This window comes from Cyanistes caeruleus, chromosome 3 (assembly GCF_971803275.1).
Source record: "Cyanistes caeruleus chromosome 3, bCyaCae1.hap1.1, whole genome shotgun sequence".
Classification (NCBI taxonomy): domain Eukaryota; kingdom Metazoa; phylum Chordata; class Aves; order Passeriformes; family Paridae; genus Cyanistes; species Cyanistes caeruleus.
The window spans coordinates 99,045,718-99,060,872 of NC_141703.1; the positions used below are offsets into that span (position 1 = coordinate 99,045,718).

The 15,155-nt window shown below is 53.7% G+C and overlaps 2 protein-coding genes, 1 long non-coding RNA gene and 1 pseudogene across 6 annotated transcripts; 2 read left to right on the forward strand and 2 right to left on the reverse strand.

Moving 5' to 3' along the window:
• Nucleotides 1-834: 834 nt before the first annotated feature.
• On the reverse strand, nt 835-8,113 carry LOC111940811 (ragulator complex protein LAMTOR1-like; annotated as a pseudogene). Its single transcript, XR_015285137.1, has 6 exons — nt 4,535-8,113; nt 4,297-4,442; nt 3,252-3,332; nt 2,696-2,814; nt 2,391-2,466; nt 835-2,263 (listed from the first exon to the last, which is right to left on the reverse strand). The product of XR_015285137.1 is annotated as a ragulator complex protein LAMTOR1-like (transcript).
• Nucleotides 8,040-9,409, forward strand: LOC147654391 (transmembrane O-methyltransferase homolog). Of its 2 annotated transcripts, none has more exons than XM_086883368.1 (2): nt 8,040-8,301; nt 8,657-9,409. In XM_086883368.1, exons 1-2 carry the CDS (start codon nt 8,040-8,042, stop codon nt 8,953-8,955), a joined length of 561 nt encoding a protein of 186 aa, XP_086739494.1. In that variant the 3' UTR covers nt 8,956-9,409. The 2 variants fall into 2 exon arrangements, with proteins under 2 accessions (XP_086739494.1, XP_086739493.1); XM_086883367.1 differs by having other exon boundaries at nt 8,987-9,409.
• LOC147654392 (uncharacterized) lies at nt 8,591-11,468 on the reverse strand. Of its 2 annotated transcripts, none has more exons than XM_086883370.1 (4): nt 11,032-11,468; nt 10,190-10,249; nt 9,974-10,108; nt 8,591-8,892 (listed from the first exon to the last, which is right to left on the reverse strand). In XM_086883370.1, the coding sequence occupies exons 1-4, from the start codon at nt 11,371-11,373 to the stop codon at nt 8,866-8,868; spliced, it is 564 nt and encodes a 187-aa protein (XP_086739496.1). In that variant the 5' UTR covers nt 11,374-11,468; the 3' UTR covers nt 8,591-8,865. The 2 variants fall into 2 exon arrangements, with proteins under 2 accessions (XP_086739496.1, XP_086739495.1); XM_086883369.1 differs by having other exon boundaries at nt 8,591-9,832.
• Nucleotides 11,469-12,699: 1,231 nt separating this feature from the next.
• Nucleotides 12,700-13,293, forward strand: LOC111940834 (uncharacterized). The gene is made up of 2 exons (XR_002869736.2): nt 12,700-12,789; nt 13,143-13,293. It is a non-coding gene; the product is annotated as an uncharacterized LOC111940834 (long non-coding RNA).
• Nucleotides 13,294-15,155: the final 1,862 nt, after the last annotated feature.

Sequence of the window (15,155 nt, forward strand, 5' to 3'; positions counted from 1 at the left end):
GTGGGGCCTCATCTCACTTGGGGGATCCTGGCCTTGTCCCCATGGCCACAGCCCTATTTCATCCCGTAGAGGCCCAGAGAAGTTTAGGCATGGACTGGATTGTGGTGGTGCATGTCCCTGCCACCGCCCAGGCCCCACCGAGACCTGAGAAACGCTCGTTAGACTTTGTCCTTCACAAACAGCACCTGGGCTAAACCCTTCTTGAGCTTATTGGATATATTCTGTTGTAAGGAACTGACAGATGTTTATCAAACATCTGTTTTTTAATGAACAGACTTGGAAACTTACTTTTCTTGCCTGAGTAACAACCCAAGTGAAATCGTATTTTTGTTGTTGAACCTTCAACCAACGCAAGTTGTGGCCAGGATTGAAAATTACTAATGACCTATGAAGGTCTCTTGGGACCAAATCCAGCAAGGTCCCAGCAATCCAAAGTGAGATCCTTTGAGCTCTCAGTTATAAGGGGCTAATGCATACTGAAGCCCACTCTTTAATAACCCTAAAAACTGCAGTCCAGAGTAAGTCTTTCTGAGTATTCTATTCCCAGAACATAAGAGAGCTAATGTGTATGTCTCAAACAGAGGTAATTGGATGGCTGTGGAGTCACTGGAGGACTGGAGGTAATAAACAAGGACTGTTGATATTAACATGCCATGAGAAAGTGCAAGATGTGACTGAAGAAGGGGCGCAAGGTGAGAAAGGGCAACTAAACATAAACCCTTGGTTTTGGAAGACAGGTGTCTGCTAGGGAGGGCAGGAGCCTCCCTTGGAATGAAAATGTAGACCTCCCTCTGAATTATTGTAATTTTGAAATCAAGGGCTCTCAGGCAGAGATCTGGGGATAGGAATTACAGTTCTTTACCAGTGTGTATAACCAGGCACACAAACAACAATAACTACAGCATTACCAACAAAACAGCAGCAGGGACCCCGTGACAGCCTTCTGGGCCGAGACGGGAAGGGATGGAGGAGAGGCTTTGCTTCACAAACCCCTGGGGCAGTCAGTGCCGGTGCTCCTGCAGGGCTCTGAGGAACACTCAGCTGGAACAGCAGGGATGAGCTGAGATCCTGGGCTGGGGGATGAGGTGGATCAGCAGCTCCAGGCTGGCACTGCCACACGTCCCAGCAGGACAGGGGGTGTGAGGCCCAGAGATGAAGAAGGAGAAGGAGAAGAAGAAGCATCAGCTCTGTCTGGGTGATGGCAAATTCCCTTCCCTCTGCAGCAACAGCTCCCAGCAAAGTGTCCTTCTCTGAAGCTGGAGAAGCCAACAAAACTGTCCTCTCCCTCCCTTTTTCCTGCCATCCTTCCTCCATGGGCCCAGCCAAACTCTTTGTGTTTCTGCAGCACCTCAAGTACCAGCAGTCAGGTTTTCCCCATAACTAATGGGTAAAAATTCCACAGGTGAGCCAGAACTAAAAGAAAGACACCTAACCCCCAACAAGCCTTCTGACCCATTTCCAGGAAGACCTGAAAGAGCAGACTGTACATGATAATTTGCATGGAAAATGAGAAATTCCTCTTCAGGATGGGGGAACCTATCCAAAAAAAGGTACCCTGCAATTCCATGTCAAGTGTGTAATTTACTAATAAAACTTTCTGATTATTTGCAAACCCTCTGATTTTTGACATGCCTTTTGACCATAAACATTTATGAATTTAGGTGCTTCCTTCCCCTTAAAGGTAGGTTGTCATATATTCCCTGTCCTTTTGTGGGACATGATCAAGGAGGTGACAAGGGACAGACAGATGTGCATACACCCCCACCAGGGTGTGGCTCCCCCATCACATCCATGCTGTGTCCAACAGAGAACAGTGGAGACAGGCACTGGATGAATGTGGCTTTATATACTGTGGCAAAAAATAAAAGCAATTAAAAAAAACCCCCAAAAAACCAAACACACCAAACAACAACAAACGACCAAAAAAAAGGTCTAAACGTGTAAAAAGGAGAAGGGATGGTGTTGGAGCCACCAGGCCCCACACAGAGCATCACATCTGCCTGCCCACCTGCCATCCAGCCACCCTGGTGTGGTGCTGGATGTGCTGGCCCAGCACCACAAGGACTTCCTTGCACCAGCTGTTCCCTTTGTGTTCATCTCTGTGCAAGGCAGCGTCCAGATGACAGAGCCTCCTCCCCATGCACACCCACCCACCCACCACACACTCACGAGGAGGAGAAAGCCTCAAGCAATGCAGGTGGGCTTGACATGCTAGTGATGGGCACCTTGGCATTTAGTAGGAAACAGGGTATCTGTCCAAGTTCTGTGGCAGCAGCATGGGGAAGGAAGGGATATAAAGAGAAAAAAATGGGGGAAAACCCAAAACCAACCCAAAGGGTTGAAGCAGTGGTGGTGGGGGGGCAGGCTCAGGGGATGCCAAACGTACATACATAAAACCAGTTCTTCTTTGGCATCGACACGGATCTGTGAGAGCGCACTGGAGGCGTAGGCAGCTATCCGGGACACCTGCAGGCACGAGGACATGGCTGTGTCACTGGTGGCTACTGAAACTCACTGTTATCCCAAAGAAACTGTTGCAGGTGGTTAGCCTCCAGCCCTAATGAGTCCCTAAGCCTGTCCTAGGCTTTGTCCTCACCTCCAACAAGTTGTGTCAGGGCTCTAGGCAAGCCAGGAGAGCAGCACTGCTCCTCCAGGATGAGGATGTGTCTCTGGAGCTCACTCCAGCCCTGCTCACCTGCTGCAGGTCTGCAAAGGGGACAGGATCGCTGGCGAGCACTTGGTGTGGTTGGTTAGTCAGAGATGGCAGCAGTGGGAGCTTCTTCCAGGTTGTTGCTGAGCATGGCCAGGCATGTGCTGTGAGGGGAGAGCAGAGAACATCAGCACCATATCAAGACAGGGGGACACCCAGAGATGGGTGCTGCACCCCCAGGAGAGAAAGGGAGAGCAATGGTACTGCACTCCCAGCATCCAACCCTCTTCACTCCTTGCAGCAGGAGGATGAGGGAGCTTCCAGCTCTCCCACACAAGCACCTTTCAAGCAGAAACAGCCACATCCAGCCCCGCACCATCTTCCCAAGGGCTGGGTGAACACAGGAGCCCTTCATCCTGGGCTCTGCTGCCTGCACTGCCATGGGTCTTCCCTGAGCAGGCTGCACCCTGCTCTCCAAGATGCCGCAGCCCTTCTACATGCCGAGTTCAGTCACCCAGGCCCAAACCCCTGGGACCTGCCCAGGGACACACACAGCTGTGAAGGGACTGTAGGCACCCCAGGGGAGAAGCGTAGGTCCCACCTGTACTGCCTGTACTCATGTACCATGTACTCATGCTGCTCCATGCCCTGGGAATCCGCTGCTGACACGTCGATGATGTTGCTGCAGAGACAAGACAGTGGCTCCCACTGGAGGCTCATTGCTCCCCCTGAGTTCCCTCCCCATCTCAGAGCATCCTCTGACTGGGGCAGACAAAACCCAGCACCCGCCAGCACCCCAAACCAAACATCTCAGGGCTAAACTCGCCCAATGAATGCTGCCAGCTGGACACAAGTGTGCCAGGCTGGAGTGGCTGGCTGTTTGCCAGGAAGGAAATGCCAGGGACTGTTTGCCCACAGCTGTCCTGGGGCAGAGGCAGGCAGAGGCTGCAGGAAGCTGGGGGCTGGTCTGGGCTCTGGGGAGCTTGGCATGCAGCCACCTGGAGAAAAAAGGAACCACTGGGAGGATAATGTTCTTGGCAGATGTCCTGAGAGCCCTGGTACCGGGCCCTGGGATCACAGAGGACCTGGGCACTTGCCCAGGGCAGTCCTGCAGCCCCATTGCATGCACCCCACAGCAAAGTAGCACTCAGGACTGCTATGGCCCTGCATGTTGGACACACATCAGTGGCCACTAGCTCCCCAATGTCAGGCAGGGCAGCAGAGGGGCCTACAAGCATCCCAAAGCCCTCCCAGCCAGGCTGGACACAGCCCTCTCCTCACATTACCCCTGTGTATTTAAGGAAAAGCCTCCTCAAAAGGGGATACAGTGCTGCTGCCTGCCCAGCCACCCTCTCCACATCCCCATGGACTACTTTTCTTATCCAAACCCTGTCTCTATTTCCAGCCCAGCCAAGGGATTACTTCACATCTGGGGTCTTGTTTTTGTGTCCCCATGGTGCTCAAAGCTGAGGCTGTCTGAAGGCAGAGGGCCATGGGGGGCTCTGCCACAGCTCCTGCCTTCCCCTCAGCACATAGAGCTGATCAGCAGGGCCCACAGCCAGGCCCCCCAGCTGTGTGCCACATCCAGGGTCACCGCTGGTCCCCGAGGTGTGCTGCCTGCCCCACGGGCACAGCCTGAGGCTTACATGGCTGTTTTGGCGAGGATGGAGGACAGCATGGCCTGCTCATCAGTGCGTGCTGACGGGAGGTTGTGGTAGCTCTGCTCTGCTCCATTCAGCACCTTGTTGGGTGGGCTGGCTGCGGGCTCCAGCAGCCGCTTTGTCTCTTCCTCCTGAGAGAAAGGCAAGAGGAAAATCAGCCCTGTCTTCCCCACACCAGCACCATTAACCCCAAGAGATGAGGCGAGTCTCACCCTTCCCTCACCTGCCAGGAGGGCTCCCTGTGCATCCCAGTGTAACCCAGAATATCCTCAGCTGTGCCAGGCACTTCTTTGCCCAATTTTTTTGCTTTTTCACAGCTGAAGCCCCCTCAGCCACAAAGGCAGCAAGTGTGGCTGAAATCAGGCAGCACATCTGGAGAGGCCAATCCTGCAGGCAGGAGCCTGCAGCCAGCATCAACCTGCATGAAACCCCACAGTTAAATGAGGACCTACTGTGGCCCCACAGGCAGCGCACCCTGGCATAGCAGGTTGCTATGCAGGGTCCAAAGAACCTGGTCCAAAGGGGTCCAAAGAACCCCCTTATCCTGTGGTGCTTGTGTCTTTGCATCCTATTTGTGCATTCTAGCTCTTTACCTTACCTTGGAGCCTTGCTCTCTTCTTGTACTTGTGGGAACAGTAAGCATTTCACACAGTTTTGTCAGGCCCCTGCCTTTTAGTCAAAGCATTTCTTGATGCTTGGTTCCCAGTTCTTAATTTCTCTGTTTCACCACTCTAGGTTGTGGAGATGTGCTAGTGGCATAGGTGTGTCTTAGGACAAGAGGAAATGCTGTGGTGTTATGCTGGCAAGTGAAAGGCACAAGAAGCAGCTATCACTGATCTGTTTTTTTTTGCTGTCACTGATGGGGGAGACTGCCACATTTACACTGCGGTCTGCATGTGGGATGGAAGAGGGTGACTTTATAAGAAAAGTAACAAACAGGACTGGCAACTACTGAAAGAGGCAAAAGGGGTCTCCCTTGGTCAAGACAGGGCAGGTCTAGTGAGGAAGAACATCCTCAGCAACCACCCATCCAACAGCACAGGGACAGTGACTTAGAGGAAGGCAACACTACATCAGAATTTGCCATCAGCATCCCTCAACACTTTCTGGGTTTAGCAAAAGCATTTTTGGCTACAGCCACCTGCTTTTCCTGTACTCAGATGAGACCTCAGCTGCACTAGGCTGTCTAGCTCCTGGGATCTTGGAAAAGACAGTTCTCCCAGAGAAAAGGGACAAAGGTACTGGATGTCCTTAGGATGCCTCCCCTTCTTCCCAGAGCGGGCAGCCTCTCTTTGTCTCAGCAGCTACAAAGGGAAATGCAGAGGCAATTTTTTTCCTCTATGACACCAGAGTGCATATAGAGAGCAGAGCCTAGCAGTGACACCCACAGACACATCCACAGACACACATCTGCTCTTCCCAGGTGTGACAGCAGCTGGACACACAGAGCTCAGCATCTAGAGCTGTGCCCCTGGAGCCACATCTCTGGGTGTGCCCAGCTTGCATGTGCACCTAGGTACACGCAGAGAGTGAGTGCACACACACACACAGAGTTGTACATACTAATATGTGTATTGTTATATACATTGACACACATATCTTACACGTAATCCCACAGAGAATCTGCAGCCAGCCCCAGCAGAGAAAAAAGAAACAGCGCTCTTTGGGAAGAGCTGAACTACAGAGTTATCGATGTGTACAGTGCTGTGCACACTAGCACATTTGTATCTGTGCAAAGCAGGGCGTGTACACTTACATCTGGGCACACCAGAAAACACATGTGCATGCAGCTTCACACGCTGACACACACGTACACCCCAGCACCGGTGTGTGCACACAGAGCAGTGCACACTGGCACAGCATGTGCAGACTCACACACCTTGGCACACACACGGGCACATATGTGCACAGCACTTCCCAGAGCCCTTCTGGAAAGAGAGTAGGTGGACATCTACTGCCTGCTACCTTCTTCTTGGTAATATTTCACCCTCTGTGCCTTTGGGATGCTGTCTTAAAGGAAAAGTCAAAGAGACTACAGTGGATTCTTGTCTCTTACCCTACAAGGGCAGGAGGGCATAAAACTGAGCACCTTCTGTTGTCCTGTTCTCTCTAGGGGCTTGACTAGCACAAGGGGAGGATTCATTGCTAGTGCATAGCACACATGGCATTCCTCACCCCTTACATTAGGAGAGAGGAAGGGCAGTGTAGGTAACCAGATAAATGGTTGTGTTTTGTCAAGGGGCACCTCTTGCCCCTTAATTGAGGTGGGGGTACCTGTGGTCCCTATCTCTGTGGATGGTAGCTCACAGTTTCTTGAGGATCAGGTAAGGAAAGCTCTAGGCCTCTCTGTAGGGGTGACAGTGACTTTGAAACAGAGTTCATTAAGGTTTCATCTCAGATTGAAAGAGGGAAAGGCATTTTGAAATCACTGTATATGCATGGAAAAATTAATTTGAGTAGAGAACGACTCTTCTGTGTTACACTTGATCTAAAATTAGTCTAACAGAGAGAAAAAGAAAAAGGTAGGAAGCGGCAAGAGAAAGCAGGAAAACACAGCATATCCTACACCAGTGTTTTTCTTGAATCCAGGATTTTCTGTTTGGATGGAGTGCAGAGTAACTTTCCTTTGAGGTTCAGGACTGAGAGGTCAGAGCTAGAAAGGCCGTTCAGTGAGAAGTCTCTTTTCTCTGACGTGTACCGAGATCTTCTGTTTTTATATGGAAGGTTAAAACTTGACACATTCACTCTTCATCTGACTCACACCATGACCAGTACACATGCTCAATCTCCGTCTCTCAGTCCACTCTATCACACAATATTTCATATGTTTGGTGTTGGGATCACATCTCCACCGGGTTAGTTTCCTTCTGAAGGCTATCTGGGGCTATACCTGTTGACATCTCTTTCTCCTCTCCTTGCGGACTTCTTCCTCACTCTCAGTCCCATCCCAATCAGCCAAGCACAGACCATCCCAACAAGGCCCAGCTTCTTAATTAGCCAACTACAGACCCTCTAAGCAAGGCCTGCCTTCCCGAAGGGAAGGGAAGGGAAGAAGGAAGGAATGCCGAAAGCTACCCACGTGCTCCCTCCCCGTGATCGGGCAGATTTATGCTGGCGGATTGCAGAGAAGCCGTCGCGTTTCGGCGTCCCTCATGCAATTTCCGAGACTCCGGTATAACCAGGCCCGTTCCCGACCCTCAGCGGCGCCGTACGCAAACTGCGTTCCGCCGCCGCCGCTGGGTTAGCGAGCTCTGCGGTTTCCGAGACTCCACACACAATTAAAACAGCTTCTGTCTTAGTTCTGTCTGTAAAGGCAGTGCGGTGCGCAGCTTTAGCACTGCCGCCGCTGGGTTAGCAAGCTCTGGGAGCTTCTGTGCTGTGTCCCCGCTGGCTGGTACCCAGCGCTCCCGGCCGCCGCTCACACGGCGCCCCCGCGCTCTCCGCTCGGGAAACACCGGCCGCGGTCCCCGCTACCCCCAGGGCTCCCCGCCGTCCGCCCCCGGTCTGGCCCCGGTGCGTGATCCGGCCAGCCCTGGCGGAGGCCGCCGCACTCAGCACCTCCCAGTCCCCGCAGAACCCAGCAGCGGTCGCTCGCTCCCCGCTGCCTGGCGGTTCCCGCTGCCGGCAGCCTCACGCTGCCGCTTTTTCAACCCCTCTTTTCTACCTCCTTTTCTAACTAACAAATCAACTCAGTAACCGTGCAAAGATCACAGCCTCTCTCGCTTGTGATGGCGTCTCCGGTGATTGCCCTGGCCTTCCTCCCCTTCATTGTCACCCTGCTGATCCGGTACCGGCACTACCTGCTGCTGCTGTACCGGGCAGTGCTGGTGGCCTGGCTGCGGGACCGGCTCACCGGCACCTCGCGGGAGCAGCGTGCCTTCCAGTACGTGCTGGCCCACGCCATCCCTGGGGACCCCCACCACATCCTCCAGACCTTCGACCAGTGGTGCTACCACTGTGAGCACCTCAGCTGTGTGGGGCCTGACAAAGGTGAGTGCCACCCTTGTGTGCTCACCCCACGTGGGGCATGGCACTGGGCTCAGCCATGGCACCACTGGCACAGCCGTGACACCACTGACGTGGCTGTGACAGTGTTGGTGTGGTGCCAGCACCATATGGCAGAGGCATTGTTGATATAGCCATAGTACCACTGGCATGATTGTGGCACCATTGTCACGGCCATCACACTGCCAGCACAGCCATGGCACTGTTGGTGTGGCATCACTGGCCTGGCTGTGGCATTTCCTCCATCCCTCTGGGCACTGGGAACCGCTTGGCACCTTCGCCCTGCCCAGGGCTGGGGTGGCACAGGCGCGTGGGTGCTGAGAGGCTCGTGCCACGTCAGGGCGGATCGTGGAGCGGGTGCTGTTGGAGCGGGCACCACTGCGGGTGCTGGAGCTGGGCACGTACTGTGGCTATGGCACCGTGCTGCTGGCACAGGGGCTGCCCCCAGGTGCCCGTCTCTACACCATCGAGGGGGACCCCCGGCACGCCGCCGTGGCCGAGAAGGTCATCCGCCTGGCTGGCTTCAGTGAGCAGACAAGTGGGGGTCCTTCACTGCTGTGGCAGGGACTGCAGAACCTGCAGGGTAGTATATGTGGGAATGGAAAGGTCCTCTTCCATCTGGACCTCTCACCACCCTGACACCCTGCCCCAGTAACTGAGGGTCCTGCAGCACAGGTGGAGCTGATCGTGGGTTCCTCGGAGGAGGTGATACCCCGCCTGCGGGAGAAGCACGGCCTGACGAATGCCAACTTGGTCTTCATGGATCACTGCAAACGCTGCTACCTGCGGGACCTACGGCTGCTGGAGAGCCACCAGCTGCTGGCTGAGGGGGCCACCATCCTGGCTGATAATGTCCTCTTCCCTGGGGCACCCCACTTCCTGCAGTACGCCAAGACCTGCGGCAGGTATCACAGCAAGGTGCACCGCGCCAGCCTGGAGTACTTCCGCGCCATTCCTGATGGGATCGCCGAGCTGCGCTACACTGGCACCCACTGAGTGAGCAAGGGGCTCCTGCCTTGTGGTGGCCACGGTTACCGGCAGGGTGCCAGGTCCCCAACCCCCATCTCAGCCTCAACATGGGCTCTGGAGGAAACACAGTGGCTGCTGTGGTCTGTGGTGGGCACAGTGGGTAAGGAGGGGGCTCATTCCCTGTAGTGCTCCTGCCTGCACTGCACAGGGAGGTCTGCCAGGCACACCAGTGGATGGTGGGGGGCAGCCCTGCACTTGCCTGAGTGGTACCCCCTGCCTGCCCTGGTGGCCTCAGACACCAGATTTGGGGTTGTTTTCTTGAAAACTGAGTTGATTAGAAAAGATGTGTCAGCTCTAATGTGTCAGGTGGTAGTCTCCCCTCAGAACCCTTCTTCCCCACACAGCACCCACAGCAGGAGGAGCTTCACTGAACTATCCCCAGAGCCATGGGGAGCAAAGGCTCTCCCCCAGCCTCTGGTTTGGTGTGGTTGTGACAGAATCAGATCATCCACTGGTCCTGATCCTGTTCTGTCCCTGCCATATCCACCTAGGAAAGAAAGAGGTTTGAGATCTCCTACCAGAGAAAGAACCCTGCAGAGGGACTGAAGGAGAGAAGACAGCCCCTGGAACTCATGTTCAGGGTCCCACACATTTCACATCCCCTGCTTTGGGGTCTCATGCTATTTACCTTATTGATCTCCCCATCATCAGGAGACTCATTATAATCATTCATCTCATCCATATCCTGCATGTCCTTATCTTCTGAGTCCTCTTCACTGTCTTCATCATCTTCCATCATCCTCCTCATCCTCTCATCATAGTGCTGTGGACATAACAGCTCCAGCAACCCCCTCTGCCCCTCAAGCCCTGTGGCAACCCCTCACTTCCCTGCCCACGCACCCACCTCGGACGCTGGCTTTCCTATGGGCACCAAGTTGTTGTCCTTTTCAGCAATGCTCTGGAGCTGGGGAAGGGAGAGAGGCGGGTGAGCACCCCGACAGCTCCATGGTACCCCAGCAAACAGGGCCCTCGGGCTCAGCTGCTGCCTTGTGTCGCTTCCTGACCACGTCTAATTGCAGCCCGAGCCCTGCTGCCTCCCTGGCAGCCCCCAGCCAAGCAGGGAAGAGCAGCTACAGACACCTGCCTGAGCACCCTGGCTCCAGGCAGGGTCCCAGTGCCACTCTGGGGCTGAGAGGGTTCCAGGTGTCCCCTTGCGTGGCAGGAGGAGCTCAGACACAAAGCTTATGCATTTCTTTATCAAAAAAGATCTGAGACATCTGATCAGCCATATGAACTGTTCTTCCCTCATACTCAGGGGCACTGCAGCGCCAAACCAGGCTCACAGCACAAACACTTAGTTACCAGGATCAGAAATCGCTCCTCGCCTCCCTCGGCAGATTAGTTAATTAATTATTGGGAGCTGGTGCGGGAGCCTCGGTTCAGCAGCAGCTTATTAATTAACCCCCACACCGCAAACAGAGCTCCGGTATGACACACGGATGATGGACACGAGAGCGGGGCCCGAGCCGGCAACACTGGCACAGGACGCTGAAGCACAAGCACGGTCGGTGAACAGGCAGGGGAGGGATGCACCGGAGGAGCCCCGTGTGCCGGGACGCGCGGGAACCCCCACCCCGGGCACTGAAACGAGCACCGCGGCCGTGCCCGCTGGAGGACCGGAGGCCGCTCCCCCAGCCCCAAACCCGTTCCCGGCCTCCGGATACCCGGCCCCGCATCTCCTCGCACCCCGGTGCCGGAAGTGGCGGCCAAGCCGGAAGCAGTTACAGCGCACGGAGCATGCGCAGAGCGAGAGCGGTTATGTCTGGCGCGGCCAGGCCCACAAGATGAAAAATGGGCGGGGCGGAGCCTGATTGACAGGTAGTGGGCGGGGCCCCGCGCCTCCGGGTCTGGGGCGTTCATGACCACCCCCAGAGATACCTGTGACCCGAGTGAGGGGATATCTGTGACTAATGGTGGGTATGTGACCCCCCACGGGTACCAATGACCCCAGGGGGAGGTATCAGTGATCCTCATGGGGTATCGGCTCCTTTGAGGCAGCTGGCATCCATGGGTGGGGGTCTCTGTCATCTGTGATGTGAGGGAGTATCTGCGACCCCACTGGGGTGTGTCTTCCCCCTCCTCAGGGCACCTGTGACCCCCGGGGCATGTCTGGTCCCCCCATCATGGGTGATCTTGGAAGTATCTGCATCTTCCAGGGTATCTTCTCTCCCTCCCTCCTCGAGGCATGTCCCACACTGGAGAGTTTCTGTCCCTCCCGAGCCACAGGTGACTGCTCTCCCCCAGGGCATCTGGTCCCCCCTCCATGGGGCATCTGTGATCCCCTGGAGTACCTGTAATTCCATGAGGGGTATTTGCCTCTACCCTGTGGCCATCGGTGACCCCACAGGGGTTCCTGTCCCCACCAGCAACATCTCTTACCCACTGCAGTGCTCCCCCCTGGTCACTCACAGGGACCCTGTGGTGTTGGGGGCCAGGTCCTGCCCCTTGTGCTGGTGTCAGGGAATCGGGCCACCTCCCACAGGAGGGAAGGAAAAACAGCCACTGGTGGATTTTGGCTCTTGGTGGCCCCAGCCTGGTGCAGGAGGATGAATTCCAGCTGTATGCAGGGCAGTTGGGGGGCCAGGATGGGCACAAATGTCAATCCAGGATGCAGCAGGGTGCCAGGGAAGGGTGCAGGGCCTCCTCCGTGCCCTCAGTGCTGTCCAATCTGCCACTGTGATCCGTGGCCAAGGGTTGCACCAGGACGTTTGAGATTGAGCTGAGCTCATCCCATGGCACCTGGAGCCAGCTGCCCCCCAGGTAAGAGCCCCGACCCCTGGCACCCCCCAGGTAAGATCCCTGGCCCCACTGTTGGTGGCAGTGACCATGTGCTGCTGCACTTCCACACGCACAGTGGGGGACTTTGTCCCCGCTGTCACCGCGTGTCTCAGTGCTGCCGTCCTGACCTGCTGTCGCCCTGGCAGAGCAATGGCAGCGGTGTTGGCTCTGCTGGTGCTGGTGGCTTGGCCAGTTCCTGCCGCAGGACTCTCTGCTCAATGTCTGCATGGATGCCAAGCACAATAAAACAGAGCCTGGCCCTGAGGGGCAGCTCTACGGGCAGGTACGGTCCTCATCCACTGCACCAGCACACGCTGGTGTCACTTGCTGTGGGGTCACTAGGATGGAGGCTGGGGGGCTCTGTGTCCCAACATGAATTCTATCACTCAGTGTCACCCACCCATGGGAACTAACACTTTTCCTGGAGCCCTGGTGGGTCCTGATGGGTCTTTGCTGATCCCCAGCTGCTCTGGTGCAGTGTCTCCTCTGTAAGGACAATGCCTGCTGCATTGCAAGCACCGGTTTGGAAACCCAGCAGGATCAGTCCTACCTGTAAAACTTCCAACTGGGCTCACTGTGGGGCCATGCCGGACAAGTACAAGTGCCACTTCATCCAGGACGTGTCTCTATGAGTGCTCCCCTAACCTGGGGCCATGGATTGACCAGGTAGGTGCAGACTTCCCCTCACCCACCCACCAGGATCCCTGGGGTGAACTGGGGGAAACTGGGGGCCCTGCAGGCAGACACCAGCTGGCGGAAGGAGCGGATCCAGGATGTGCCACTGTGCCAGGAGGACTGAGCAGTGGTGGGAGGATTGCTGGGATGCTGTAAGCTGTAAGGTCAATTAGCACAAGAGCTGGAACTGGACTACAGGTGACTGGGGGTTGTGAGCACCTCCCATCATTCCTTGACCCTCCAGCCACTCTCTGTCACTGATGGTGGAGACAGGAAAGTGACACAAACACAACAAGATCATGCAGCAACAGCCAACTTTGATTGAATTGCACCCTCTTCTACAGGGGCTTTGAATTTCCCATGCTTACAGAGATGATTGGACAAAGATCTTAACTGCATCCAGCTCACTGGCCAACATGGAAAAATGCCCCTGGAGGCCTCCAATTAAAGACCAGCTTTTATATTACCTCCTTTATTAAAAATGTTTTTTATGTGTGTTGTTCTATTGCTAGATTTTTAAGGCATCAGTTCCTCCCCCTTCTGGTTCAACTCTCTTTGGGAGCCCCCCTTTTGCAAGTTGTTTATGGGAAAGTGTCTTGGGAGGGTGGCTCGTCCTTGGTTCCCAAAAGAACCAAGATTAGAATAGGGACTTCGAAATGTGTTTTGTCTTTCTGTCTGTCAAGGTAGGAAAAATACTGGAGACAGATAGGAACTATATAACTATACAATAAGAATCTACAGAGCTACAGAGTATGAAGAAAACAGAAAAGCAAAAATCATTTTGGCACCAGGTTCACAGGAATAAATTTGATGGCACATCAATTGAGCAGAAAGGCCATGCTCCTCCTCTTGCCTGTATATATATTCTTATATATACATATATATAATATGTACATATACATATATGCATATATATGTATATATATACATATATGCATATATATACATCTTATATTATACCTGAGAAGAGGTTATAGCCAAATGGAGCTCATTCTGTGCTCCCAGGAAACAAGTGAATGGACATAATAAAAGGCCTCAGGTTTTGCTAGAGGAGGTTAAGGTTACATATTGGGAAAATTTCTTCCCAGAAAGGGTGGTGAAACCCTGGCACAGGCTGCCTGAGGCAGTGATGGAGTCACCATCTCTGGAGGGATTTAAAAGCTGAGTGGATGTGGCACTTGGGGACATGGGTTAGGGCAGGGCTTGGCAGTGCAGGAGGAACAGTTGGACTCAATGATCTCAGAGGGCTTTTCCAAGCCAAACAGTTCCGTGATTTTGTGAGGGAGTCAGAGGAAGCAGCCACATGATTTTTGGTAGCAAAAGGTACAGCTGGCAGGAGAATGCAGAGGAATCATCTCCAGAGGAATGTGTGGGAAATGATCCACACAACTAGTTGTGGTAAGGCAGCTACATAAAATTTTGTCTTCCCAGCATCCCAAGGCTGCAGCCACAGATGTCTCAGACAGGTATTACACAAGGCAGGAAGGTTTTGGCTCACCTCTGCACTACAGCCTATTCCCAAAAGGATCTACAGCTGTGCAGCTGAGCTCCCACAGTGCTGCTGGAGGAGCCCAGAACTGGACACAGCACTTCAGAGGTGCCTCATCAGGGCTGAGTAAAGGAGCAGGATCACCTCCTCTGACTTGCTGGCAATGCTATTCCCAGTGCATCCCAGGATCCCATTGGCCTCCTTGGCCCACAGGGCACTGCTGCCTCAGGGACAGTTTGTTCTCCACCAGGATTCTCAGGTCCTTCTCAGAGATCCTTTTCTTACTTGACCCTTACCTTGGTACTGAATCGACAAGGTTTAGCAACAGACTTGCACGTGGAGATTAATCCATCTTCTGACAATAAAACTGGGAATTTTCTAATGCCTACTTACTCATAGGCCCACTTACATACACAAAGAATGATGCTACTGACTTTTTCCCCTCATGAACCACAAAATACTCAGACAAGCTCAAGTCCCTATTCATGCATTTGTGGAGAGACTTTGGATTAGCTGGAGGATATGGAATAAACAATAAAAAAATAATAAAAACACAAATAATACCCAGTTATCACTACACACAGATCAATCAATAAAGCTACTCTGAACTTTGGCTTATTTCTCAGCTTGAGTTTAAAATCAAATTTAAACCTTTCTTCATGCTAGTCATGCTTCAGCCCAGCTACAGAAGTTACTCCATTTTCACTTAAAGAACTAAAAGCGCAAACTTTCATCTTTTTTTTGTGTATGTGTCTGTATCTTCCACTCATCCTGTCCTCCCCCAGATTTTTCAGTGCAACTCAGCAACTTTCAGCTACTCAAATGCAGCCCTGCAGTATTTTTGGCAGAGACTAAGATTTCCTGTCAT

Excerpts from the sequence above, each read along its gene's own strand:
- LOC147654391 (XM_086883367.1), top strand. The coding sequence starts at position 8,040 with ATGGCGTCTCCGGTGATTGCCCTGGCCTTCCTCCCCTTCATTGTCACC. Across the intron at positions 8,302-8,986 it reads CTGTGTGGGGCCTGACAAAG|CACAGGTGGAGCTGATCGTG; the intron begins GTGAGTGCCACC and ends AGGGTCCTGCAG.
- LOC147654392 (XM_086883369.1), bottom strand. The coding sequence starts at position 11,373 with ATGACAGAGACCCCCACCCATGGATGCCAGCTGCCTCAAAGGAGCCGA. Across the intron at positions 10,109-10,189 it reads TAGGAAAGCCAGCGTCCGAG|CACTATGATGAGAGGATGAG; the intron begins GTGGGTGCGTGG and ends TTATGTCCACAG. Across the intron at positions 9,833-9,973 it reads ATGATGGGGAGATCAATAAG|GTGGATATGGCAGGGACAGA; the intron begins GTAAATAGCATG and ends TTTCTTTCCTAG.